General features: G+C 32.6%; 1 protein-coding gene across 3 annotated transcripts in view; it reads left to right on the forward strand.

Annotated features, from left to right (window-relative positions):
• Window positions 1-26,258, forward strand: part of SOS1 (SOS Ras/Rac guanine nucleotide exchange factor 1) — a 119,961-nt gene that overhangs the window by 54,077 nt on the left and 39,626 nt on the right. For all 3 annotated transcript variants that reach the window (XM_019742393.3, XM_019742402.3, XM_019742420.3), the window contains 6 exons: window positions 76-285; window positions 4,924-5,067; window positions 13,247-13,357; window positions 13,435-13,533; window positions 23,746-23,873; window positions 24,657-25,312. In XM_019742393.3, the coding sequence (XP_019597952.1) occupies window positions 76-285; window positions 4,924-5,067; window positions 13,247-13,357; window positions 13,435-13,533; window positions 23,746-23,873; window positions 24,657-25,312 (1,348 nt within the window). The remainder of the gene's footprint in view (window positions 1-75; window positions 286-4,923; window positions 5,068-13,246; window positions 13,358-13,434; window positions 13,534-23,745; window positions 23,874-24,656; window positions 25,313-26,258) is intronic.

Below are 26,258 nucleotides of genomic sequence, written 5' to 3' on the forward strand. Positions count from 1 at the left end.
CTTAGGGTGCTTCACTTCAAATTTTCCTATAGATTCATATTTTATTATACTTTTTTTATATCTCTGACTATGTAGGTATTGATGGATATGTTTCATCAAGATGTAGAAGATATAAATATATTATCTTTAACTGATGAAGAGCCTTCCACCTCAGGAGAGCAAACTTATTATGATTTGGTAAAAGCATTTATGGCAGAAATTCGACAATACATAAGGGAACTAAATTTAATTATAAAAGTTTTTAGAGAGCCCTTTGTCTCCAACTCAAAATTGTTTTCAGCTAATGTAAGTATCATTGTGTACACGTATATCATTGCATGTGTTAATTTTACATGACCAATGACATTTGAATTTGTATAGTTCATGATCGCTAATTTGGTGATTTTTTTTTAATTGTGAGATTTAATTCATAGTGACTATGATCACAAATAAAGTTGCTACAACCGTTTCAGTAAGTTAAACATCAGAAATTAAAAGACAAAATCTAAGCTAGAATAATTGTATAAGTGCAAATGAATTCACAGAATCTTCCATGTACTTCAAAGAATATAAAGCCTCTTGTTTAAGTGGGAGAATTTTTTAACTCATTTGAGTCATTCAACCAGCACTTCATCAGTGCTGTCTATATTGTTAAGCACCATACTTAGCAATGGGGATTCAAAGATGAATAAGAAACAGTTCTTCCCTCAAATTTAACTACTCAAGACAGAGCTGTAAACTTAAAATTAAGTTGCAGGCACCCAACCTAACGGGAGAAGATTTTTGCAAACAACATGTCCGATAAGGGGTTACTATCCAAAATATATAAGGAACTCATACAACTTAACAACAACAACAAAAATCCAATTAAAAAAATGGGCAGAGGACATGAATGGACATTTCTCCCAAGAAGACATACAAATGACCAACAGATTTTAAAAAAAATGCTCAACTTCACTCGCTCTTAGGGAAATGCAAATCAAAACCACAATGAAATATCACTTCATACCTGTTAGAATGGCTATCATCAACAAGAAAAATAATAAGTGTTGGAGAGGCTGTGGAGAAAAAGGAGCTCTCATACACTGTTGGTGGGAATATAAAGTGGTACAGCCACTATAGAAAACAGTATGGAGGTTCCTCAAAAAATTAAGAATAGAATTACCACATGACCCAATAATCCCTCTTCTGGGTATCTACCCCCAAAATCTGAAAACATTTATCCATAAAGATATATGTACCCTGATGTTCATTGCAGTATTATTCATGGTGGCCAAGACATAGAAACAACCAAAGTACCATTCCATATATGATTGGATAAAGAAGAAGATATACACAATGGAATATTACTCGATGATAAGAAAAGATGAAATACTGCCATTTACAGCAATATGGCTGGATCTTGTGATTATCATGCTAAGCGAAATAAGTCAGATAGAAAAAGTCAAGAACCATATGACTTCACTCATATGTGGGATATAAAACTGAAAACAACAAAGGAACAAGACAAACAAAGAAACAGAAACTCCTAGACACAGACAACAGTTTAGTGGTTACCAGAGGGTAAGGGAGGAAGGGGTGGTAGAACAGGGTAAAGGGGGTCAAATATATGGTGATGGGGGAGAACTGACTTTGGGTGGTGAATACACAATGCAGTATATAGATGATGTATTATTGAATTATACACTTGAAACCTATATAATTTTACTAACCAATGTCACCCAAATAAATTTAATAAATAATAAATTGCAATACACTGTGGTAATTACCATAATAGAAGTATGACAACAGTATTTTGTGGAGCACAAAGGAGGGAGCCAATAACATTAAAAATTAGAGAAGAGATTACTGATCTAGTAATTTCCAGAACTGTCGCCACATAACCATGGGTGAGTGATAGCGAAGCAGTGCTCACTACAGAGGCTGAGACTAGGGCTCAAGTTAAGGCAATGAATGAACATTAAAAAAAAAAAAAAAAAAAAGAAAGGAGTAGATTACAGGTTGCACAGATCCATACAGTAAAAAAAAAAATCCATTGAACTGTTTAAATGGATGAATTGCATGGTATGTAAGTTGTGTTTTAATAAAGTTGTTTTAAAAAATAAAGGAGTAAACGATAGGCAAAGATTTCTTAAGACACAAAAATCAAGAACCATAAAAATTAGTGAATTGGACTTTATTAAAGTGAAAATCTTTTGCTCTTCAAAAGACATTGTCAGAAAAATAAAAAGATAAGCCACAGATTGGTAGAACCAATTTGAAATACATATGTCTAACAAAGGACTTATATCCAAACATATAAAGAATTTTTACAATTTAAAAACAACCTGGTATTTTTAAGTGGGCAAAAAAATCAAACACTTTATAACAGAAGATATACCAATGACTGAAAAGCACATCAAAAGATGCCCAACATCAATAGTCATCAGAGAAAGGCAAAAAGACCACAGTGAGGTACTACTGTACACTTATTAAAAAGATACAATTAAAAAGACTGATGATACCTAATGTTGAAAAGAATGTGGAGCAACTCCTAGTGGGAATAAAAAATTCTCACATTGCTTGTGAGAATGTAATTTGGTGTAAATACTTAGGAAAGAGTTTGGCAGGTTTCTACCATATCAAGTAGAAACTAGCTGTACTACCTAGCAATTTCACTCCTGGGTTTTTACCCAGAAGAAATGAAAGCATATCCATACAAAACTTGTTCATGAATTTTCATAGCAGCCTTTTTCGTAACCGCTCCAAACTGGAAACAACCCAAATATCCAACAAGTGAATGGATATGCAAATTGTGGTATGTCCATACAACGGAATAATATTTAGCATAAAAATGAATGAAGTGGTTATATATGCAGCAATATGGATTCATCTCAAAAACATGAGCAAAAAAATCTAGACACAAAAGATTGTATATGATTCTATTTAGTATTCTAGAAAAGACAGTTCTAGTCTATAATGATAGAAAGCAGATCATTTTGTTTCCTGGGGGCAATAGTGGTGATTAAAGGGGAGGGGACACGAAGAAATTTCTATGGTAATGAAAGTGTTATTTATCTTGATTATGGTCATAGTTTTAAGTAAGTAACTACATAAAATCTCATCAAAAAGTACATTTAAAATAGGTGTATCTTACTGGATACAAATCACATGTCATCTACAGCCATACCACCCTGAATGCGCCCGATCTCATCTGATCTCGGAAGCTAAGCAGGGTCGGGCCTGGTTAGTACTTGGATGGGAGACAAATCAAATGTCAATGTTGATTTAACCAAAAAAGTATGGTCACTGATAGAAGTAATCAAATCAAAAAATAGTAATTGGATAAATGCAAATTAGTACTTGTTTTTCAAGTAAGCATTTTTTTAAAAGTTAAGATTGACAATATTTAGTGTTGTAAGGTCTTGGCAAAACTATTACTCCCATACACTACTGATGAGAGTGTAAACTAGCGGACTCTTTTAAAGAAAATATCCATTGATACTATAAATATATACCCGATGACAAAAATCTTTGTCCAGGAATCTAACCTACAGAAAATTTTATACAAGTTACGAAGTGTTGTATTGAGTATTCTTGTATGCGTAGCAATTATTAGTAAAAATAAAATAATAGAAGAATAGAATGAATAAATGAAGTAAAAGGGGACGATATGGATTCATATAGATTCTTTGTCATTACTGGTAGAACAAGAGCTTGGTGTGCCACAAGAAAGCCTGGGTTAGAGAAGATAGCACGCATAAAGCACTTGTGCTGCGTACCCAAGTGTGGTCGTTGTCTTGAGGAAAAGCGCTGTAAGAGTATGATTGTTTGAGTAGCTAACAACTAGCAACTTTTTTCACTACTTTTACCTTAAAGAATGATTGACAAACTATGATTATTCAGACGTGTATTTAACAGACATTTCTAAAAAATGAATGAAGTGTGGTGGTGGGAATAAACAAAGTGTACCCACATGTCACTTCAAGGAAAATAACTGGCAGTATTTGTTGAAAGTGATTAAAATTTGAACTTTCAAGTGAAATTAGAATTTTGGGAAATTTGCATCCACTCCCACAATCAGTGATGGTACTAATGGATTTGGTCTTTTAATATTTTAGATTGAAATCTATCTGTATATTGGAACTATCCAGAATAGGCAAATCAATAGAGATAGAAAGTAGATTAGTGGTTGCCAGCGACAGAGGGGAAAAGTAGACTGGAGAGTGCTGCTAATGGATGTTCTGGAATTTGATAATGCTGATGATTGAACAGCTAGCTCTGTGAAAACCATTGAATAGTACCCTCAAAAAGAGTGAATTTTATGGTATATGACATAACAAAGAAACTACAGAAAGAAGAAAATGATATTCACAATTATTTGAATAGACTATTAAAATACTGCTTCCTTTTCCAACTACCTATCTGTGTAAAGCCAGATTTTCTCAATATGCTTAAACCAAAACAATGTACCACAACAGCTTGAACGTGGAAATACATATCAACATCCACCTGTCTTCTATTAAACTAGATGTAGAGATGTGCAAAAACATTAACAATGTTATTTTTCTCACTAAATTTTTGTTTGTTTTAGAAAAATGTAGTTTTCATAAAAGTGCTAGTTATTCTTAATATTTAAAAATTTTCTTGTTTTTAATTTCTAATATAATAAATATTGATGATGGATTATAAACAAAAGCCCTTTAGAGTCTTCAGTAATTTTTAAGAGTGTGAATGAGTACTGAGACCAAAATGTTTGAGAACCACTGACCTAAAGAAATGTAATTGCAAATTGTACATTATTGCAAAAGAAATTTTTGAATTACCTTTTACTTATATTTGTAAGTCTTTAAAATTTCTCACTGTATCTGCCATGTTAAATTTTATGATTATAAAATGACTTATTGGCTAAAAATTTGTTTTTATTATACAACCTAACTGAATTAATGTTTTTTCTCCCAACAGGATGTAGAAAATATATTTAGTCGGATTGTAGATATACATGAACTTAGTGTAAAGTTACTGGGCCATATAGAAGATACTGTAGAAATGACTGATGAAGGCAGTCCCCATCCATTAGTAGGAAGCTGCTTTGAAGACTTAGCAGAGGTAAGTACTTCAATTACATACCCAAACAAATCTGCATAAAAACCCAACATTTCCATTAAAATTGGAATCTTCTTGTTTCCATCTAAAGCCATAGTATTAACTGCTGTCTACTCAGCTTTCTTGCCCATTCCTCAGAGGGTCATTGTCAACAGTTGTTTCTATTATCTTACAAAACACAGAAAAAGTGTCACTTATCCATTATAAAAAATCAGATCCCATAGAGGGGAGGCATTTACAGCTGACACTCAATTGTCTAAACATAGCAAGGCTAAGGAAAGTCCATGAGTACCTCGTCAATGAAAAGACCATAGAACTTGGATTTGAGGTCAAACTACTTGTGTTCCAGTCTAAACCCTGCCACTTATTAGTTTTATGAGACCGGCGGCAATTTATTTCACATCTCAAAACCTCCATATCTATATTTGTAAAATACTGATAATTATTGGACGCAGGATTCTTGTGAAAATTAAATAAAATAACCTACCTAAACTAGTTAGCTAACCACTTTCACACAGTTACTCAATACAATATATGACAATTGCACATTATTATTAAGAATAAGAGGGATAAAGTAAATACTGTGTTTCCCCCAAAATAAAACCAAGCCGGACCATAAGCTCTAATGCGTCTTTTTGAGCAAAAATTAATATAAGACCCGGTATTATATTATATTATATTATATTATATTATATTATATTATATTATATTATATTATATTTATTATATTATATTTATTATATTATACCGGGTCTTATATAATATTGTATAATATAAGACCCGGTCTTAACATAAGACCGGGTCTTATAGTAATGTTTGCTCCAAAAGACGCATTAGAGCTGATGGTCCGGCGAGGTCTTATTTTTGGGGAAACACAGTAGGAAAGAAGTCCAGGACCTAGATGATTCAGATATCATGGGTGTAGAAAAATGGTTGCCCTCTCCTTGGATATTTCAAATGGCTAAAATGTATGAGTTTGTCTTAATAGTTAACATTGATAGTCATGCAGAGATTTCTAGCTCTTACTTTATTGTCACTCTAAAATCCACTATATCTTTTATTATAACACAGGGTTGAATTTGTAAAACATAAAAAAATTTAACACTTTCAGGCAAAATAATATGGTAAGTTTAAGCTTCACTACAGCCCCTCTACTCTTGCTTCAAGCACACAGACGTCAATAAAGCATTTAAAAAAAAGGAATATACGTGACAAAACTCAGAAACAAGATCAGAAATGGAATAGACACTCAAGGTAGTGAGCTGTTGGTAGCTGGGTGTTTAGCTCTTAAGGATAATGAGGACTAAATGTGCTCCGTGAAACTGAGCAAGACTTCTTGTTCTAAGACCCTGGTTTTAATAGGATGCTGGGGAAATCTACCAACCTGCTGCCTACAAGGATTTATAGAAAACTGGGGGAGACAGAATCACTACATTATAACAAATATATCTTAAAATTTAACAAAGTATCACACAATATTAAACCAATATTATCACAGAGCCTGCGACTGAAAACTCATTTCAGTCGCAGGTTCTGGTCTACAAAAGTGATCATGAAGGGATGGGAGAGAAAAAAAGGAAAACAGAAATGTAAAGCCTACCTCTAAGAAGCCTATAATACAAAATTCTGAAATGCAAGACAAATTCTAATGCTTAGAATAATGCCTAACAAAATCAACAATTACAAAATAAATTCATTCTAGACGAAATTAATTTTGTACAATAGACATAAAAAGAGTTTAAAAGAAGTTTAGGATACTTAAAGAGATAAATGATTAATTTACAAAGGAAACATCGTGAAACAAAACAGGCAGAAAAGAAACAAGAACAAGTAGGTATCAAAAGATACTGGAATTTAAATATAAGGCATTACAATAAAAACTCATTATGTAGTATAACATTTTCCAGACCTACTTCAAGGATAAAATTAGTAAATTGGAAGATAGAATTGAGAAGTCCACTGAGAACGTGACAGAGACCAAGATAATATGAAAGATCACTTAAGAGTAATAAAGTCTACATTGCAAGGCTTCAGTATACATCTAATAGGAGTTTCAGGACAAAGAATGATGGCGGAGCAATATTTGAAGAGATAAAAATTGAGAATGTTCCAGAAATGAAGACACAAGTTCCCAGATCAAAAATGAATTCCAAATATTGGGCAGGGTAAATAAAAATAAGCCCACAGCCAAAAACATTGCAGTGAAACTATAGAACATGTTTTAAGCTGTGAGAGAGAAGGGAAACTACAATTAGAATGACAGGAGGCTTCTCTGCAACTCTAGAGGCCAGCAGTCAGTTGAGCGATAACTTCAAAGTACTAAGAGGACGTAGTATTTTCTGCCCAACTAAACTTTTATTCTAGAGTGAGTAGAAAGATTTAAAATATTAAAGCTTGCAGAAGCAAACATAGGAAATTTTCATGACCTTGCAATAGGCAAAGATTTCTTAAACAGGACACAAAAACACCATAAAAGAAAAGATTGATAAACTGGACTTCATTAAATGTATGAACACCTTTTTAACAATGGACAAAAATCAAGCTATAGGCTGGAGACAATATTTGTAATATCTATAACCAATGAAGGACTCATATCCAGAGTATGTAAAGAACTACAAATCAATAACTAAAAGACAGCTTAGTTATTTTCAAAAATAGACAAAAGATATGAGCAGGTGCTTCCTAAAAGAACTAAAGGTGTTCAACATCATTATTCATGCAATTTAAAACCACGGAGCAGTTGGAACTCTGCATAACTGGTAGAGGGGGTGTAAATTGGTACAGCTACTTTGGAGAACTGTTTGGCATATCTACTAAAGCTAAACGATGTACCTTATAGTCCAGCAGTTTCACTCTTGGGTATATACCAAACAGAAATGAATGCCTGTGTTTACCAAAAGGTATTTTCAAGAATGTTTGTATCAGGTGTGTTCATAATGGATAATTTGTGATATATTCATACAGTGAAATGCTATATGGCAATAAAAAGGAACTACCAATTTTTTAAAAATGCAGCATAGTATTGAGTGAAATATGAAGACATGATGCTGTCTAATTGCATTTGTAGGAAGTTCTAAAATATGTAAACAGATCTTTGGTCATAGAGGTTAGAATGGTGGTTGACTGTAGTGCATGAAGAAGCTTGTCTGAGGTGCTGGATTTCTGTTTCCTTATCTGGGTGGTAATTACACAGATGCATTGCATAAATACGTAAAAGCTCATCAAATCATGGACTTTATGTAAGTTATACCTCAATTTAACAAAAAATCAGAGAAAAAGTAAGGAATAAAAACAGACATACATTGACCAAGAGAGTTTACTACCCATAGGCCCACATTGCAAGAAGTATTAAAGGATGTTCTTCAGCAAGAAGGAAAATTGTACTCAGAGGGAAGTCAAGGAATACAAGGACTAATGGTGAGAAATGTGTTGGTAAATTTGATAAACTATTGAATATTTGAAAAAACCAAATTTTAATTTTTTGTATTTAAAAAGAAGGGTTAAACTAAACTTTTAAGCACCAGCAATAAAAATGTACAGTGTGTAAAAAGTACACTTGTATTCAGGATAGGAAAACTGAACAACTTTAAACTCTTTAAAATTTAGAAGAATTTACAGATGACAAACTATGTTTGATTTTTAAAACATTTAGGAAAATCACCAAAAGAATAGAAATACTGCTTATAGATTACAATTACAGATAGGGAAAAAAGAACTATAGTTATCCATATAAAAAGAAAAAAATTTCTTCCTTAGCTCATATACGCAAAAAGTTCTCAATAGATTAAAATCTAAAAAAAGAAAAACAAAACTTTAGTAGTTCAGAAGAAAATGTAGAACATGTTTATGACTTTGAGATAAAAAAGAGTTTCTTGAAAGAACACATAGAAAGTGCAAGCCGTAAATAACGGATTAAAAGTTTAAAACTGTTCACAAAAACAAGTTATGAGAAGCACAAAAGAATGAAGTCGAACTCTTTACACCATATACAAATATAACCTCAAAATGGAACAAAGACCTAACATAATGCTAAAATTATAAAACTCTTAGAAGAAAGAACAGCTAAATCTTCATGATCTTGGCTTTGGCAAAGGATTCTTAGATATATTACACCAAAATCACGAGCTACACGAGAAAAAAAATACATAATTTGAACTTAAAATTAAAAACTTTTGCGCTTCAAAGAACACCGTAAAAAGTTAAAAGCACACTGAATGGGAGAAAATATTTGCAAATCATATATCTGATAATAGTGTAGTATTAGTGTATATAAAGAACTCTTAGAAAAAGACAACCCAGTTTTAAAATGGGCAAAAGGATTTGAACAGGAATTTCACCAGAGAAGATATTCTAATGGCCACCAAGCGCATAAAAAGATGCTTATATCATTAGTCATTAGTGAAATGCAAAAAACCATTATGAAGTACCAGTTCACACCCAGTAAGATGGTACAATAAAAATAAAAAGGAAAATAAGTGTTGGTGAGGATGTGGCGAAATTAGAATCCTCATACTTTGCTGGTGGGAGTGTAATGGTACAGCTGTTTGGAAAACAGTTTGGCAGTTTCTCAAAAAGTTAAACATAGAATTTCCATATAATCCAGCAATCCAGCAAGGTTGCATACTGTATAATTCCATCTATGTAACATTCTTGAAAGGAAAAAACTGTTGAGATGCAGAACAGATTAGTGGTTGCTAGGGGCTAAAGAGGAGGTGGTGATGGGAGGGAGGTAAATATGGTTATAAAAGGGTAGCAAGAGGGATCTTTGTGGTGATGGGAATATTTTGCACTTTACTATCTCAGTGTGAATGGCCAGGTTGTGATATTGCACTATATTGTACTATTGCGAGATGTTACCACTGTGGGAAACTGAGTAGTGTCATGTAGGATCTTTCTCTATTATTTCTCATAACTGCATATGTTTCGAAATAAAAAATTTACCTGCCAAAAGATACATTTATACAGTAGAATATTATACAGAGTTTAAAATAAATGAACTGGAAGGAACTGCATGAATCAAAATGGATAAATCTTGAAAACAACTTTGAATGTAAAAAAAGCAAATTGCCGAAGAATATATACATTATACGTATATAAAGTTTAAAAACACCTTGTTTCTTGATACATATATAATTATGATATAAAAACTACATGAAAATTCAAATTCAGGATAGTGATTTCCTCTGGCATCAGCATGAGAGGAGATAAGTTTGTGAAAGGAAGTCCAGGAGATCAATTACATCTATAGTGTTTTATTTCTTTAAAAAAAAAAATCTGAAGTAGGTATTATAAAACGTGGCTTTTCTGAGCTGGATGGTGAATATAGTAATATTAGGCTGTTCTCTGTACTTTTCCTTATGTTTAGAATATTCTAATTGTTACACACAGTTATGTATATTGATAATTGAAATTTTTATGAATTTTATAAGTATTGCACTTTAACCAGCAAACTAATCATAAAATCATCTATTAACTTATAAATGGATTCTTAGAAGTGCTTGCCACAAATTTATCCTAAAAAATATTAGAGCTTGGATTCCCAGTTGTTAATTTTTTCTCTCTCAATATTAGCTATTCTAATTTTTTTTAATTTTTATTTTTCAATTATAGCTGACATTCAATATTATGTTAGTTTCATGTGTACAGCATAATGGTTAAGCACTTATATAATTTATGAAGTGATTCCCCCTGATAAATCTAATACTCACCTGGCACTGTACTTATTTATTACAATATTATTGACTGACTGTATTCCCTATGCTATACTTTATAGTCCCATGACTATTTTGTAACTACCAATTTGTACTTCTTAATCCTTTCATCTTTTTCACTCAGTTCCCTTAAACCCCTCCCATCTGGCAATCATCAGTTCTCTGTGAGTCTGATTCTGTTTCGTTTGTTCATTTATTTTGTTCTTTAGATTCCACATGTAAGTGAAATCATATCGTATTTGTGTTTCTGACTTACTTCACTTAGCATAATACCCTATAGGTCCTTCCATATTGTTGCAAATAAAATCTCATCCTTTTTAAGGCCAAGTAATATTCTATTGTATATATGCACCACATCTTCTTTATCTAATTGTCTATTAATGGACACTTAGATTGCTTCCATATCTTGGCTGTTGTAAATAATGCTGCAGTGGACATAGGACTGCATGTATCTTTTTGAATTAGCGTTTTGGATTTCATTCAGATAAATACCCAGAGTCTAAATTGCTGGGTCATAAGGTAGCTCTATTTCTAACATTTTGAGGCCCCTCCATACTGTTGCCATAGTGCCTGCACCAATTTGCAATCCCACCAGCAGTGCACGAGGGTTCCCTTTTCTCCACATCCTTGTCAACACTTGTCATTTGTTGATTAATTGATGATAGCCATTCTGACTGGAGTAAGGTGATATTCCATTTTGGTTTTAATTTGCACTTCTCTGATGATTAGTGATGTTGAGCATCTTTTCACATATCTATTGGCCATCTGTATATCTTTGGAGAAATGTCTATTCAGGTCCTTTGCCCATTTTTTTATTGGATTATTTGTTTTTTCTGATACTAGCTATTTTAGAATGATAATACTAGGTACCATTTATTCAGTGCTTACTATATGCATACCTAATTGTAAGCACTTTACATATGATACCTCATTTAATTCCTAAAGCAACTCCTTGAAGTAGGTATTATTCACATTTTCCAATGAGGAAACTGGCTTAGAAAGAGTAGTTTGTCAAAGGTCACACAGCAAATAAGTAGCACCATCAGAATTGGAACTCTCTGTGACTCTAAAGGCATGCTTGTAAGCCACTATGCTGTCTAGCATTTCATATATATATATATATATATATATATATATATATATATATATATATATATATATATATATTGCTCATAAAGATTCTATAATATACTAGAGTTTATTGAAAGGGTAGGAGGGCAAACATTATCTTCTGTATGTGATAATTTCTAGAGTTCAAGAGACCTAAGATACGAGCATCTAACCACATTTTCGTTCCTCTGTCCCATACACTCTATTCATACCTGACTCCCTCTGTTGTTTATGTTGAAACTGTCCATTCCTCGAAAATCTCAATGGGCTGGGCTGCAATTTCCAATGTTATATTATTATAGAAAATAGTTGGAAAGACAATTGAAGGAATTGAAACTGGGAAATGAACTAAGAGCCAGCTCAAGGATTCAGATTGACTTGGAACTTTATGTGCTATATTGCATTTCACAAAGAACAGAACTCAGGTCTTCTAATTTCTAATCTTGTGTCATTATTACTCAATCTTTCCTTTAAAAAATGATCTGAGAAACATTAAGCATAGTTAATCCACAAATATCACTTGTTCTTGTATTCTTACTTCTTTCTGCTGTACTCCTCCACTAGATGTCCTCTTCTTCCTTCTAGAATTACCCTTCATAGAAATGAGCTCTTGCTAGAATCTAGAGCACCATATTCATAATATATTTTTTTTCAACCTGGAATAAGGCACAGGATGGAAGAGAGTAGAGATCCTACCTCCTGCTAAAATCAAGACACCTACTCTATTTTTCCTCAGGAATCATAAAAAACCAATAGATCCTACTCTTTTAGATATACCAGTACACGTGTTCAGTTTATTAATGATTGATGATGGTAAAAATTTTTGTCAATTTGGATTAAATTGTTTGGTGAAAACTGGAACAATGAATTTTAGATGATATTAACTGTTACCTCTGGCTTACAGAATGTGAAAGTAAAAGTCTACCACTAGGAAATGACCATGACAAAGTAAATGTCTGGCACCAGTATTCTAAATGTTTATACTTTATCTGGTTGTAGTTATCTATGTTCTTTGATTTTCAGGTTAAGCCTGTTTGTTTTCCAGAACCAAAAGCCTGCCCATTCTTATAAACATGTTTGTTGATAATACTCTACTAGAATCCTTTGTTGAGGTGTCATAACATATAAGAATCCCATTACTCATCAGAAAGAATTTATTTACTCTCTTACTTGAGAATATTAGATTTATTCTCTTAAAATTATGATAACTAGCCATATAATTTTGTTTTGAGGCATTAAAGGAAATATATAATTGTGCTGGCATAGATGTGCCTATAATTTAATCTTTCTGAGTTTATGGGTTTTTTTATGTTCTACCTTGGAGAAAGACTATTTATGTTTTACCTTCTTTGTTTCCTAAGGAACTGGCATTTGATCCATATGAATCATATGCTCGAGATATTTTACGACCTGGTTTTCATGATCGTTTCCTTAGTCAGTTATCAAAGCCTGGAGCAGCACTTTATTTGCAGGTATAGTAATTTTTAAATCAGTATATATGATGTCTGAAGAGTAAACTTAAAAAAAATTAAATCACTTTGTTTTCTAGTCAATAGGCGAAGGTTTCAAAGAAGCTGTTCAATATGTTTTACCCAGGCTGCTTCTAGCCCCGGTTTACCACTGTCTACATTACTTTGAACTTTTGAAGGTAAGAAAAGTATTCAAGTGTGATGCAATTTTTTACCAACTTTTTTGTGAATTATTATATGTGCACCCATGCACATTAGTCTGTATCTATTTTCTTGTTTTAGTTGAGAAGCAAATGTAAATGAATCTGCAAAAGAGGGGCATATTTTCTCCAGTTTAAATGATGTATTTTAAAGCAGTGATCAGATATTCTTTATCTTGTGCCCTTACATTTTGTTTACATGGTCAGTTACTTGGAAACAACTCATGCATCCAAGTCTCCATTTTGGGACCTCAGCAAATTCAGGGACTTAGATAGTGTGGGAATAAAGGCAAATGGGGAATATTAATTACCCAATTTTCATAGCTCAAGTTTGCAAATATCTCTATAAAACTGCTTATCGCTACTTTAGAAACAGTGAGCTAATCCCAGTAAAAATTCACCATGTGATCACAGTTCAAAATACTCAATTTAAGAAGCACAGACCAAAAAGAAAGGGTTTTGTTCCCGCCTTTCCTTTTCCTGCTATACATTGAAATTAAGAAAAAGGGAACCTTACTCTATTTAAATAATAATTCAGTAGTGTAGTTCAAAGTTATTTACTTTTAAATATTTTATGTATCTAATGATGTCTCCTTTAGATTATGGATAATATGTCTCTAAAAACAAATTTTTTTCAAAAATTTTAAATAATGGATGAGATAATAAAGATATTCTATTTACCTTTACTGAACTAGCCCCATAAAGATAAAATTAAAGCATGTACTAATACTATTATTATTTCTTAAGCTTTAAAAGAATGTTTCATTAAAGAAAAGTTCTATTTAATATCATGATTTTGTTATGGACAGTGTATTACTAGAAATCATGTTTGTAGTTTGCAGGAGAACATGATGAAATGGACTGTCTGTAATGAATCATTGAATGAATAGAAAGACTCTGAATTTGGTAAATTGGAAGAACTCTCATCCCTACATTTTCTTAGTCTCTTTACATTGTAGTAATTTGGACTTCAGTTAGATTTTTCAAGTAGGAATGTTTGATTTGGGAAAGGACTAAGGGAATCAAAGGATTTAATCACTAGGTAGTATTACAGATCTCTTAGCTCTCTGTTCTAGACTTCAAACAAAATACCATTCTTCACCACCAGGTAATATAGGATGATTATTTTTAAGAGAATAATCAAGAGGAAGCACTTGGTGTGTAAAAATCATTCCTTACCAAGAATTCATTATGACAAACCATAGTCATGGGACATTTGCAAACAAGTTTGTTATATAGAATCCTTCATAATGGAATTTTTAAACCGAGACTAAGGAAACTCTGAAGGATTAAAGTCCATATGAAACTTCAAAGCAGTTATTAATTTCTAAGTGAGAAAAGAAGCTTTGATGAAGGTACAGAAAGCTGTATAAGCTAATCATCTTAATATAAGAGTAATTATTTACTCCAAGTCCAAGCAAACTAAACATTTTTTAATTGGTGGGTTATGTTAACAGTTTTTAGTTTGTAAGTGCATCATTCAGCAATTTAAAAGATTTCTATTGGCTTAAGCCTGGGTATCCCTGGTTCATATTACTGCCTAGATTTTTGAGAACTAGACTGACTTGAAGTACAGTCCTTCACTTTCACCCCTAAACATCACAAATTTACACAAATTGTAGCCCCAAATGCTTAAGTATGGGAATTGTGGGAAAGGATTAGAGATAAAAATTTAGAACTGAATGGTGCAATGAGTGGAAACCTTAGGATCAAGAACTAAGAAATATTAAAAGGAGATTTTTTTTTCCCCTCCCAAAGTAGCCTTTTTTTTAATCTACATAAAGCAAATTAGAAAAGGCAACTGTGAATTGTGCTACCTCATACAATTTAAACACTTAATAATGTCCTTCACAATAGCATGCCAAAAACTCTTTGTAAAGAAATATGCTGTGTAGATCCTTTCTACGAATATCTTGTATGCATTTGTTAATGGCTTTGGTTTGCTGCTTTTCCAGTTTGGAAGCTGGACAGTATCAAATATGTTCTCTAGATAATTTTTTCTCTACTTTTTTTTTATCCATGTTTTGTGTCTGGTTTAATTGCTGTATGCTTAAGACCGTTTTTTATACTGCCCATGAGCAGATGTCTTAATACCAGAAATAAGAGGATATTTAGAAAACAGTTTCTCTCTGAGTCTTATAAAATACTCCCAGCAGAGATCTCTTTAGCTTTTATTCCCTTGAGTGAACTAGCTTTCTAAATTTAGGAATTCTTATCCAGAAATGATGGGCTCAAAGCAGTGAGCCAAAGTGGTATATCTGACCACAGATGTTGAATATCTAAAGTTAAGCATAGGATAGTGTAATTTCAGGAGCCATTATAAATAAACAGCTGATTATTGTACTACAGTTTTTTATTTTAAATCAATTAAACTACTGTGAGGTGCATTTATAGTTTTGGTAATTTTCCCTCTGATAAGAACAAAGAGATGGTTTTAAAAGGTATTTTATTTTCATGAGCGATCGATCCTAACACTTTTTAGTGTTGATTTCCTGTTTAAAGTTTGACTCCTTTCTACCCTTTAGATTTTAACTTGCTTTTGCATTATTCTTGCATTTTTTCACCATTTTTCTCTCATTTCCTCTCCTTCTGGAACTCCATTTACATGTATGTTGAACTACTTTATGTTTTCCACAAGTCTCTCAGACTGTTAATTTTTCTTAAATCTTTTTTTCTCTTTGTTCTTCAAATCGGTAATTTCTATTGATCTGTTGATAGAGCTAGTTATTATACTTACTTACTCTAGAATTTCCATTTGGATTTTGCTTTATAGTTTCCAGAGATTCCCTATCTGTCCACTCAATAAGACCATGTTTTCCTTTAATTCTTTGAACATGATCGTAAAAGCCACTTTGAAGTCTTTCCTAAATCCAACATCTGGGCCCATTTGCACTCGGTTTCTATTAATTGACTTTTCCCCCTGAATATGGTCTCTTTTTTGGCTAGTTAACAACTCTGAATTCTGTTGTGTTGAGGATTAAGAGGATTGTTGGAAGTTTTTCTTGCTTTGGGAGTTTTGTGGGTTTTTTGTTTGTTTGTTTGTTTGTTTGTTTGTGTTTTTACTCTAGTAGGCTGTTAACTTTCCTGGACTCAGCTGCAGTTTGTCTCTTCTGTATTGTGAAGCAGCTGATATCTCTGTTCACTTTTTAGAATTTCCATATGCTGCTTTTTTTACCTTAACTCTCTCGGGTCTTCCATACACATGTATTATTTGACAGACAAGTATTTGGACAGAGATTAGGTTCAGATTTGGGGGCACAGTCTCTGTGGTTCCCTTATACCTGGAGACTCCCCCTTAATTTCCAGCTGCTCTGCCAGCCTCCAGCTCTGTATCCTGGCACCTTAAACCAGGCTTCAGCTTTCTGCTTGAGCTGTGTACAATGGGGAATGAACTAAATTTTTAAAAAGCAGCAGAACTCATCCATTACAGCTCTATTTTGCAATAGTAGATTCTTCTTTGGTCTCAGCCTGCTTTATTTGTCAAGCTCCCTGGGGTCTTCCCATGGATGCAGAGTTTAGCAGTCAGCCAGGTATTGGGGTAGAGTTTACTCTCAGATTTTGCGTCCCAACCCTTCTGCAGTTCATTCACTTACAGATTTTCCCCTTAAATTTCCTCTTAAATTCTGCTCTCTTTCATCCCTAGCCTATGAAGCTACTCTTTTCCTATCATTCTTCCTCAGTGTCGCCATGGGGTGTTGGGAAATCCCTAATTTCATTCACAGTGTATACTTTCTAGTTGCAGTTTTTCAAGAGTAATGCTACTGGCTTATACTTTCTTTTAGATGGTTTCTAGTGTCTGTAAATAGTTACGTTTTATATTTTGTACTGATTGAATAATTGTTATCTGCAGGAGGGTTCTCAAGACTTCTTCACTCCACTATTACTGGAAGTTCTTGAATTTTTATAATTCTTCAGTATTTGTTTTGGCTGTGGTGTCTACAATAATAGGAGGGGAAACAGTGAAGGGATACAACTCAGATTCCTCAGGAAGACAAGAGAGCTGCTAATGTTAGAAAATATATTTCAATAAATTCAAAGATAGGAATAGCTGGATCCTATTTAAAATATGATTTTAATATTGGGCATAGTTAAACATCGGTTGTATTTATTTTTTAAAAACTGCTCTTACTTTTCTTGATCATCTTTTATCTTTTCCCTCACGTGGATGCCAAAATTTTTGTGTTTTCCCTTCTCTTGGTTGAATGTATTTTTAAATTTAACATTTGAATTCAGTAGATAAAAGTGTTGTTGTAACTATGCCATTTACTTTTTCTAAAACCTCATAATATTTTCTTATTTCTTTGATTAATGCACATTTCAGACTGGAAATTGAATTTACCCTCAATCTTATGGATAAATCCATTAAAAGCCCATTTTAAGAATGAAGGTATACAGAAAGCTGAAGAGCAGATATTTAGCATCTGCTAAGAGTGTTAAATTATTACTTTTAAAAAAAACACCATAGCTTTATTGAGATATAATTTACATGCCATAGTGTTCTCCATTAAAATGTTTTTTTTGTTTTAGTTATTTTAATTTATTATTTTAATATATTTATTATTATTATTATTATTTTAAATATTTCAGCTTCTAAGCACCTGTAGGGAAGGAAAATTTTTTCTCCACCCTCTTAGATTCCCTGGCTGGGTCTGAAAAGTAAACTGACAAAGACAGATTAACAGGAGAAGAGCATATAAATTTACTTAATGTGGGTTTTACACTGCATAGGAGCCATATTGAATATTTTAAGCTGAAGGAGATTGAGAAAACAAGCAGGAGGGTCAGTAACCTTCCCTCTCCCTTCTGCTGTTTCAAACTCTTTCAACTTAAAATATTCAATATGCCAAGGTACCGGTAATTTTTTGAGGGGTAGCGTGTCCTGAACCCCATCACACCCTTCTCCTGCCACCACCCCAACCCCATCATTTACTCATGAAGTTGATCTAGAAAAAAGCAGTGACCCCTTTGCTATCAGGTAACAAACCTGTTACACCAAAGGTTGATTTTTAGCAGTATGAAGAAAATCAAGAATTTATGCTGGTCTCATTCGGTTAAAGGGAATCAATGCAAAGTGGAGTATAAAAAGGGAAATAGGGGAATGTAGGCTATTTATTGTCCAACTGTCTGTTGAACAGTTTTGCTTATTTGAAAGTGCCTCAAATTCACTTTCTTCAACACTCGCTATCTTTCCCTGCAAAACTATTCTTTCTATGCTCATTCTCTCAGTGAGGGAATCCACTATCTAACTGGTTGCTTAGAATAGAAACCTGGGAGTCCTCAACTCTTCTCATTCTCCACATCACATCCACTTAGTCACCCAGTAAGTCCTTTTCATTCTTGAAAAGAATCTTCTTTTGGATTCATCTTTTCTTTTCCTCCAATACTCTATCAGGGCCATGATTATCTCATCTGGATTAATCACAAATCTCCCTTCGTTTTTTTGCCTTTCTCATCTCCCCTTCTCCCCACAATCTGCTCTTGACAATAACGAACCAAAGCCATCTTCCTAAATTGTAAATTTGATCATGTTAGTCAGTAGCTTAAAATGCTCAATGGTTCACCATTCCCCAGGTTAAAGTCCAAGTTTCTAATAAGGCTTGCAGTCATGACTTGGTCCTTATTTACTTCTCCAACATTTTGATTCATCACCTCTCCCTACCCCTCATCTTTCCCATCCACCAGGCTGTACCTGTCAGCCAGTTTCTCTCACTCCTGGTCCTAAAAGTCTCTGAATCACACATGCTATTTCCTCTGCCTAGTACATTCTTGTACCTCTGTTTCCCAAGGCTAATCCATTCTTATCCTTGAGCCTTCAGGTCTTCTAGTCATTTCCTTCTGGAAACCTTCCCTGTTATGCTCTTTTCCTTTATTAGCTCAGAAGCTCTTGTTAATGTATTTCCAGAGCGCCCATTATTTTCCCCATCATAGCACTCTGTCATTCGTCTTCAGTTTTCCACTCTAAGCTCTAACTGCAGGGACTGGTTTGGCTTGTTCACTATTATCTTTCCATTGCTAATAAATAATGGATGGTCAATTAAATATTTGTCAAATTAATTCTTATTGGGACTTGACTGCTTCCCCTGTAGGTCTGCCTTTTTGAAGTTTTTTTTCCTTCACTCAGCTACTATTAATATACAAAAAAAAACACCTAATTATCTCAATAAAATTTGTCAGTTTTCTCAGAAAGCTTGTGACTTTTGCTTTTATAAGTCATGTCTCAATTTATATTTTATGATTTCATTTTTATGTTTTCAACCAGTGGCTAATAAAGATACTGTTTTATTTAAATTACAATTAAGGAAGAGTTATATTATTTATACTGTAAATTTGTACTATTTCATGTAATCTATAGAGCCTTGGTAATGATCACGTGCTCACTTGTCTAGGGGTTTTAGGCTGGTTAAGTAAAAGAAGATCAAATTCTGTTAATATCATTAGTATCACTTATTAGTTGAAATTTTGTGTATTATAAGAGATTATCTTCATACATGAAGTCACTTAACTCAAAAAATAACTTTTGGTGGGAAAAGGAACTGGTTATGAAATTTACTTCCTGACTTAAAAAGTAATATGAGTAATTAGAGTCTACAGACAAGCTCTAAATCAATCTCATTTTTGTTAAGAATTTCATCATCTTCACCCATACCTTTTAGTTGTGCAGCTACCATAAAAGAATAATTTATTTGCATATCATTGTCTTACTTGCACTCAGCCGTTAATGAAATATTGAGTTATGACATAGCAAAGAGTCAGGAGCAGTTGGTTTAATTAGTTAGTTTCTGGAATAATTGGATAATATTCCATACATTTGTTAAGAAACTAGTAAATGAAATTTACTCTTGACTATATTTTCTACATTGTAATCTGGTCTAGTAGCTCATCAAACAGTCTGCAAGTAACCATTCCAAAATAAAACATGATCCCAATCCTTGCTTGTGTTCTCACATTTTGTGATGATCTCTTTATATGTATACAATATTTACGATAAAGATAAATCTTTATTTTTATGTCCCAAAACTTAGACAGTTATGATATATATTTATTGTACATTTTATCATCTTTATGCATTGCAATTTAGCTGTTTGAATGGAGTAGGTTTTATTTGGTGAATCTTTTCTAATTAGGTATTTTAAAGTCATTTCAATTCTTTGGATAGTATATTGAAAAGGTCACTGAACTGAGTGTCAAGAATCCTGGGGTTTGGTCCTGTTTGCCTGCACCATCAAATAAATGGCAGTCCTTAGTTTTATTTACTCTCATGTTGGAGAAAGTTAATTTCTAGAAATAAAAACATGAATTCAAGTTTTTATTTTTAAACAAAGGGAAATCATTATATGTTTGTGAATTAGTTGAAATCTTATAATAAAATGTATCAGGTACAACACTTTATTTTTTATGTATAAACCAACCTTGAGTTTTATTCCTCTCCTGAATACTATTATGAATATTGATTTCCAGTTCAGAGATCCTCAAATTTAATCCAATTTAATTCCCGGGGTTTCCATTGTACAGGCAATGTACCATATTTAGTACTGCCCCTCCTAGTTATTTCTAAAGAACCAGAAAAAGAAGTAATCACTGGTAAAGGTGGCTGCTTTCTTTTGAAAATGTAAATTTTATATTCTCTGTAGAACATACGAGTTTTCATTGTTCTTTAAAATATGATTATCTAAATAAATTTAAATACAATTTCATATACAACAATATAATCTTAGAACTTGATATTTTTTAACTATTTAAATGAACTTCATTTGTAAAATTAAATTGTTGTTATTAATCAATGAATGTTATTAAATAGGCACCCATGAAAAGCAGGGTATTGAATATCACTTTGGTAACAACAGGATGCTGCTGCTTTGTGGAGTCTCATTTACATACTAATTGCCACTGCTTTGTTTCTGTGGCAACAATAAACCACCCCTTTGATGGTAGTTAGCCTGAATTATTTTGTACCAATACCCATACTAATATATCAATACCAAATCAGCTATGTTGAGTAAAAGAAGGAAAGAATGCTTAAAAGTCATTTGTTGCATTGAAATTTATTTTATTAATAGATGCTTGACTAATGCTATGAAGGTAAAAATTACATTTAAAAATTATTTCATTTAAATTATATGACATACAAAGTTTTATGGGATTTGAAATAGACTTTAGGTTTGTGGTTTTAAAGTATATTAACAATATTTTTGAGATACTTGTATATTCTGTATGTGAAATGCTATAGTTTAAATGATAGATAAATGACCTAGAAACTTGAACCATTTTTAGAACAGAAAAATAAAATGCATGTCTAAATGGATTTGTTACTTTCATAACTCGTTTTATGTGTGTTAGGATTGTCTTTTGTATGACTTTTAGGTATGTTTGCCTGAATTAATAATGTAAATATATCAAATGACAGAATGTGAAAGACTTAGTAATATTCTACTATCTGTTGGTGTCAACTCTGTAAGACTAAACAATTGCCATGTATCATATTGACTTGAATATTGAGTGATTAAATTCTGAAACAACTTGATGAAATAGTTCACTCTTTAGCAGTACTTTCATTATTACACCATGTAGAATTTTGCCCTTTCTTATTGAATATTGTTTTCAGTGTTAGATTGCTGCCTTTGAAGCCTAAGCTTGATAAGGTTTATGGTAACATTTTGTCTCCAAAAATTTCTGCCAAATGAGAGGAAAATAATTTAGAAGGATAGAGATGAGAGGACCTTTGAGAGATTACCTAGAGCCAGCCTTCAGCCTACCAGTAATATCTGTGAAATAAAAATCTAGTATCTTTCTCTAGGAACACTTGGCCGTTGACTTTCTTTAATTTAGCTGGCCATAGTAAAGAGCAATACTCTGAGTAAAAGGTATTTGAGTATTTTTTAACCTTATGTTGAAAATTGTTATGAATAGATTTTTGTGTGGGGCATCGAATAGAAATAGGTTTACTTTTCACAAGTCATGAGTATACGTGTGTAGGCATAATTGATCTTTATCAGTTGAAGCAGAAAGGAATTTGTTGTTGATCTTTAAGGACTACCTCTCAAGAACATAAAACCCTTAAAATACTAATGACTAATGAAGCTCATTGAAAAGTAAGCCTTTATAAATAACTTCAAATATTTTATGGTTTTATTTCTCAAGTCTTTTCCTTTATGGTAGAGTAAGTGTTCTTAAATGTTGCATGAAAGCGCCGTTGAGTAAATGTTATTCCTTAACTTTTCCTTTTTGGCTGCCAGAAACAGGTTTAGCAGTTTAATAAATTATTGTCACTCATACCTCAGTTAAGTGCGTGCTTGAATTACAGTCACCTTGTTGTATTGATAATTAGTAGTTATTGATGATGATAATCCTTGTTAAGTACAGACTTTCTGTCTGGCATATGTAGTATGTTTGCCCCTAAGAAAATTTGCTTGAGTTTCACTAACATGTATATTCCTAGTTTTAGTCAAAATCTTCACATGAATACTGACAAAGTTCTTCATGATACTGTTAATTCTCTAGTAGGATTGCAAAGAAAACAATGTATACTTATATGTTACCATTTACAAAGTACTTTGATTTTTAGTAACAGCACCAGAAAGTAGGCAAGGCAGGTTTTTTATAAAACTCATTTGACAGATGGAAAAAATGAGGCTCAGAAGTCAAATAATTTGTCCCAGGGTCACACAGAGGTAAAGTCAAAATTTGATCCTAATTTTTGTGTCTTCAAGTTCCTCTCCCCACTATATTGCATCCTTCTCTGTATTTTTATTTATCTTCCTTATTATCCCATTGCCTACAGCATTAATGTTGGAATCAAAAACCTAAGACCAAACTGCACACTTCAAAAAAATCTCATCTGTGTGCCTACTGCTGTACTAAGTCCTATGAAGTTAAAAAGATAATTTATGTCCCTCATTATTTTCAGTCATATGCATCTGAGAAACTGCACATTACTGCCTGTCACAAGGGTGTGACATCTTTTAACACTGCTTCTACTTTTTTTTTGAATGTGGAAAACTTGGTTGCATGTTGATATGGATAGTAATACATAAAGAAGAAAAAGATTCTTAATATATTTTATGACACATTTAAAAATTTTATCATGGTAGAAAGAGTTGGATCAATGTTAGCTTTATCCTTAAATAAAATAGGCTTATTATTTTTTGTCCAAAACTGTTCTATTGGTTCAGATTTGTCATTTTTACTTTATAGCAGTTAGAAGAAAAGAGTGAAGATCAAGAAGACAAGGAATGTTTGAAACAAGCAATAACAGCTTTGCTTAATGTTCAGAGTGGTATGGAAAAAATATGTTCTAAAAGTCTTGCAAAACGAAGACTGAGGTAAATATTTTGGCTTTTTTATAATTTTCTTTTTCACCTTGAATATTATGGTATAAATTCAGGGATCTCAGTTCCCTCCCAAGTAAACAATGAAGAAAATACTTTTAGTGACAAGCTTGGTCTCTCAGAGGAAGTGACATCAAAGCCAAGAGAATTTGTTATTGTTTGAAAACCTTTCATATTGTGCATTTTCCTTGCATACTCCCAGACAAGACCTCCTGAGAATCAACTGGTAAGCTAAAGGAGAGGTAGAGTAAAATGTGTTGGGTAGATTTATGTCAACATCATTGTTGTGTCAAAGTAAAATTACTAGTGTCCTTTATTTTAGGGATTATATAACTTGAGGCATTAATTCAGATGACAATGCTTCCAGTTTCCTAATTATAATATGTGCATGTTTTTAAGCTTTGGGTCTTGTCCTCTTAAGCATTTCTAAATAATTTTTTTAAACCTCTTAAATTACTTTTTTTCACTATATTGGGCTACCTTTTAATATTTGTCATTCTAAGTATTTAGTAGCCAAGGTAGAAATAATCATTCTGTGGCTGAATTTATAGGGTAGAATTTTATCCTTGTTCTTTTTTAGAGAGTGAAAAAAAAAGTCTTTACTGTGTTGTTTCAGTTTCCAAAATTATGCACTTTTGTAACACTAATATATTTGGAGAATTAGTGAAAACCTATCAATGTAACTTGTTAAAATACACTTTTACACTGTCGTTTATTATCGTGCATTCTAGGTTTTCTGTCATCTGTGTACTAATAATGTTTTTTCCTTTATCCCAGTGAATCTGCATGTCGGTTTTATAGTCAGCAAATGAAGGGGAAACAACTAGCAATCAAGAAAATGAATGAGATTCAAAAGAATATTGATGGTTGGGAGGGAAAAGACATTGGACAGTGTTGCAATGAGTTTATAATGGAAGGAACTCTTACACGTGTAGGAGCCAAACATGAAAGACACATATTTCTCTTTGATGGCTTAATGATTTGCTGTAAATCAAATCATGGGCAACCAAGACTTCCTGGTGCTAGCAATGCAGAATATCGTCTTAAAGAAAAATTTTTTATGAGAAAGGTACAAATTAATGACAAAGATGACACCAGTGAGTACAAGCATGCTTTTGAAATAATTTTAAAAGACGAAAATAGTGTTATATTTTCTGCCAAGTCTGCTGAAGAGAAAAACAATTGGATGGCAGCACTGATATCCTTGCAGTACCGGAGCACGCTAGAAAGGATGCTGGATGTGACCATGCTGCAGGAAGAGAAGGAGGAGCAGATGAGGCTCCCTAGTGCTGATGTTTATAGATTTGCAGAGCCTGACTCTGAAGAGAATATAATATTTGAAGAAAACATGCAGCCCAAGGCTGGAATTCCAATTATCAAAGCAGGAACTGTTATTAAACTGATAGAGAGGCTCACGTACCATATGTATGCAGGTAAGAAATACGAAGTTGCCTATCACTTTTATTTTCCTGCTTCAAGCCGATTTTCTTTGCTGCTCTGGTCATTGTAACCTAGAATAGAAAGCAAACTAACAACAAAAGACCTCTTTATTATCAGAGTTCATTTTTCTTTGACAAAAATACTGCCACTTTATACTTCTTTGAAATTTTATACTTTTTCCTATCATATTTACATACACTATTTTTAATTTTACAACCAGAGTTATAAATGAGAAAATAAAATTACTTGGCTAAATTTACCCAGTTAGAAAGTAGCAGAAACAAAACTAAAAGTAGTGATAAATCATGATCATTAGGATCTAAAAACCTTTTACCACCTTTACCTCTTTTTTTCTTTCTATTATTGAGATTAAAATCAGTAAAAATTTTAATATACATCCATCAACAAAACTGTGCTGGTAGTACATACTATATGCACAGCATTGCTTTTTCTTAATTTTCATTCCTAAAACTTATTAAATTTAGCAATCCTGGAAGTCATTTAAGTTTTCTGTATTTTTTGCTATTTACAACTTGAGGTTATTTAAGAAAACAGTTTCACCTTAGCAAGGCACTTTTTAAAGACAAACATGTCCAAACCACGTAGGAAGATTACTGTCGACTGAATCAGATGTAGTGTTTGAGAGGTAAGGAACACATACAATGATTCATTTTTAAAGTAATTTAATTTCTTCTAATAAAGTAACAAATGATAATCCAATGTTCTTCAACCTTCAACTTCTCTACATAATAGGAAATTTGATAATTGTAAAATATTGTAGAGTGTGGTATAGTAAAAAGAGCATTGAATTTGGATTTAGACCCTCACTCTATCATAGTTGCTTAAGGTCTGAGAACCTTAGTTTTTCATCTCAAAAATCAACATCACAACAGCTACCTTAGAATATTGTTGGAAAGAATAAATTAAATACTGTATGTA

This window comes from Rhinolophus sinicus, chromosome 2 (assembly GCF_057876585.1).
Source record: "Rhinolophus sinicus isolate RSI-liver-muscle chromosome 2, RSI-T2T, whole genome shotgun sequence".
NCBI classification, from domain to species: Eukaryota; Metazoa; Chordata; class Mammalia; order Chiroptera; family Rhinolophidae; genus Rhinolophus; species Rhinolophus sinicus.